The sequence below is a fragment of the Ixodes scapularis genome, unplaced genomic scaffold, assembly GCF_016920785.2.
Source record: "Ixodes scapularis isolate PalLabHiFi unplaced genomic scaffold, ASM1692078v2 PGA_scaffold2__306_contigs__length_199485367, whole genome shotgun sequence".
In the NCBI taxonomy this organism is placed as follows: Eukaryota; Metazoa; Arthropoda; class Arachnida; order Ixodida; family Ixodidae; genus Ixodes; species Ixodes scapularis.
In genome coordinates, this window is record NW_024609857.1 from 89,615,547 (window position 1) to 89,619,287 (window position 3,741).

At 47.0% G+C, this 3,741-nt stretch overlaps 1 protein-coding gene across 1 annotated transcript; it reads left to right on the plus strand.

Moving 5' to 3' along the window:
* Positions 1 to 397: 397 nt before the first annotated feature.
* On the plus strand, positions 398 to 1,027 carry LOC121836546 (secreted RxLR effector protein 161-like). The gene has a single exon (XM_042291473.1). It carries the CDS (start codon positions 398 to 400, stop codon positions 1,025 to 1,027), a length of 630 nt encoding a protein of 209 aa, XP_042147407.1.
* Positions 1,028 to 3,741: the final 2,714 nt, after the last annotated feature.

Here is a 3,741-nt window from a genome sequence, read left to right on the forward strand (position 1 = left end):
CAAACTGCTGAAGTTGCAGGGGATGACAAGATCGAAAGCAGACCCCTGTTTATATGTCAGCAAAGATAAGAAGCTCATTGTAGGAGTCTACGTTGATGACCTCTTGATCATCGCAGAAGAGGAGGAAGCGAATTTGACGCAAAAGACCTGGGGGAAGCCAGCCACATCGTTTCCATATGAATGAAAAGAGAAAGGGATGGAAAACTGACCCTCGATCAGACGGTCTATGCCGTCTGATCAAGGCAAGGCAGATGCTAAGGCAGCATCATCTCTTTTGGATCCTGGAAGCAAGTACCAAAGAGGAGAGAGCGACGACCGAATGAGAGAAGACCTGCCGCGCAAGTACAGACAGGCAATTGGTGCGTCGCTTTACCTTGTCGGAGGAACAAGACCGGACATGGCTTTTGCCACCACTTACGTGAGTCAGTTAAACGAACATCCCACAGAAGAGAACTGGAGTGGCATAAAGCACATCCTTCGCTATGTGAAGCAGACGAAGAATTGTGCACTAATCTATCAAAGAACTGGGAAGTGTGTGCAGGTCTTTTGCGATGCAGACTGGGCTAGTGACAAGGCTGACAGGAAGTCATTCAATGGTTATGTGTTGACGCTAGCCGGCGCTGCAATTTCCTGGAGCAGCAGGAAACAACAAAGTACTGCACTGTCAACCGTCGAAGCAGAGTATATGACCATGTGTCATGCTACAAAGGAAGTTATGTGGCTAGAGAACTTCATGAAGGAGCTTGGTGTGCACGAGTTTCTACAGGAACCACAGGTCTTGTTGGTTGACGACCAGGGTGCAATTGCGCTGGCGAAAAATCAAGTCACGTCGGAGAGAAGCAAGCACATTGATCTGAAGCACTTCTTCCTGAGAGAAAAGGTGGAAGAAGGAAAGCTGCAACTCCAGTACAACAAATCGTCGAGTAACTCTGCAGACCTCTTCACCAAGGCCTTGAATGGAAGGCTGAACCTCAAGCATTGTGAACGTTGGGGTGTCAAGAACGTGGACGTGGCGACAGTCCATTAAGGGGGAGTGTTGGTAGTGTAATGGACCGTTACCAGATGGCACCACGAATCCAGCGCTAAGGTCGTGCAGCCGCTCCACTATTGTTTCTATTTTTCCCCTTTCTTCCCGCCTGATAAACAAGATGGCAGCTCGGCAGCTGTATGTCGTTTCTTCATCCCCAAATCCACGTCCCAGAAATGTGGTCACTCTGCGCACTTAAGGTAAACGCACAATACCCACCTCTCCGTACCCTCCTCAAGAGCTGCATTCTTATTCGGCATTACAGGGAATTGTAAACGTCTAATTTTTTTTTTGGAACACAATTAATAAGAAGTCATTCTCTGCTTGCACATATTGAGCAGTAAGCTAGTACCATCTATTAAGCACCGACCGGCATACACTCACTAAACTTGGTATCACCCTGAGCACACCTGCTACTTAGCATGGTATTCTTTTTATCACTGGAAAGAAGCACAGGGACAAGCAACCAGAAAATCGGGTGGCCTGCATCAACACTGCGCACTGGCCCAAATTGAAGCAAACTATTTTCAAAAAAATAGATGCAACAGCTAAGATTGCGCTTGACCTGCACACCATAGACTGGCTCTATTCGAGCCCAGCGACTTTCACAACTAATAGCCACAACAGCTACGATCGGGCTTGACAAACACACTGCAGACTGGCTCTACACGAACCCAGCTACTTTCAGAAATAATAGCCGCAACAGCTACGACCGGGTTCGATTTTTACACCGTAGACTGGTTCCGCTCAAGCCTAGCTACTTTCAAAACCAAGAGCCACAACGGTTGAGAGCTGAGCGATCGAGCTTGATCCACATGCACACAAAACGATTTCCTGAGAAACAAATAAGAGTGCACTCGAACTATGTACAGGGGTGACATTAAAAACATTATTGTGGATTGTACTCAGGGTTAGCAAAGCACCAGTCAATGTGCGGCCAGCAACTAACGTGGTTGGCCCGGAAGGTTGGGCCTTCGGCCACAAGGTCTTTGTGGCCACCGGGGTCATTTTCCTCAAGATGCCGAAGTCCGGGGAACGAAAGATTACCAGCCTTTGGACTGGCAATTGGACGAGGATGAGGCGCCCCTTCAGCCTGAGGCAGCACTGCTGCCGTTGGAAGGGCGACCACCACCATCAGGCCTACGCTGACCGGGACCGTGTTGTCCAGAACCAGCTTGGAGGCCTAGCATACCACCTGCAGGCTGCAGACAGGCAGTATTATAAATACCTGTTTGCGCAACAGGCGGAAAACATGTCACTCAAATGAAAATGTGTCCTTCCTTGGCTAAATAGAGCCCTCGAGGAGCTCAGAATGGCACAAGCAGAGCACAAAGCAACAAGGGAGACACAGATTGCGGCTATTTTTTATGGAGAACAGTGCAAAAAGTCTTAGCCCTGCTAGGGCAGGCTGCTCAACAAGAAGGCCCATAAAAAAAAGGGGGGGGATTGTAAATATATTAAAATATTTTTTCTTAGTCCTCTTCAATGCCCCCCCCCCCCCCCCTTTAGTTTCTAGCATGCACAAACCTTCCACTTCATTATTTCGTTTGGCAGCATGCAAGACTAAAGAAATGATGGCTTCATAGAAAGCTTGCAACAACTTTTACACACTCAGCCAATTAAACGCGAACATCATAACCACAAAAACACCTGCCACGGCCACACCTCAAGAAAACTGTTTGCCTCTCGCACCATTGCATTTGTACAGGCTTTTTGAGACTTCACCGCCGAGTGGCATGCAGGCAGCGTCAATGCGTTTAGTACTTGTGTCGTGCCGTGAATGCCGTGAAGTTCCGTGCCGTGAAGTTCACTGGCACTGCAGTTTTGAGGTTATTGATATATTAACTCTTCTGGTACTGGAAAATCACAGTGTCTGCACAATACACCAAAATAGGAACACGCACAAGCTACGGCACAAAGCGAAATCATATTTGGATACCATTCAATTACTGTGTGCTCTAGGGAGGGTCAGTGGCGTACCACAGTTCGGAAATTGTATAGCAAAAACTCGCAATGCAGAACCCAGGGACCCTGAGGTCAAAGCTCGTAGCTCAATCCGCACCCCTGCCCATTGCACAAGAGAAAGACACCATGTTTGTTCAACAGGAAACTATACTGTCTCACCGTCACTTGGCAAAAAGCAAGTGATATGGTCCCCTCCAGCCAATCGGTGACAAAGGCAAGGCGTAACCTAAGCAGTTGAAGAAGTGGGGAAGGAGGAACTTGGGAAGTTGCTTTCCCTCCCCTGAAACTTAACCTGTAACTCAAAATTGTCCCAAAAGCGACATTCTTCTCTTGTTCGTCTATGTCTCTGATAGCACTGCACGCACCTAGTGAGTGAAGTGTCTCTTCCCAACCTGCTGATTGGTTTTCTTAGACCGTAGTCTTCGCCTTTTCCCAACCCAGTTATGATGTAATGGATTACAGAAAACCTGCGGCAAACAAACAAAGAAAACCTAAAGGAGTTAAAAAAGAAAAAAGATGTTTAACACAATCACACTAATATCATAGCAATGTTTCGGAAACAAGGCTAAAAAGAACAATAAGTTTTTTTTAAAGTGCTGAAGTTACACCCAGCAAATTATTTTGGTTGAACTATATTTAGCTACGCAGCGAAATGGCATGCTTTGGCTCTGTATCTGTATTTCCACAGAAAGTTGACCCCACATTGGCATCAGAAAAATTAACGTCGTCATTATCGTGTCCGACAGCGT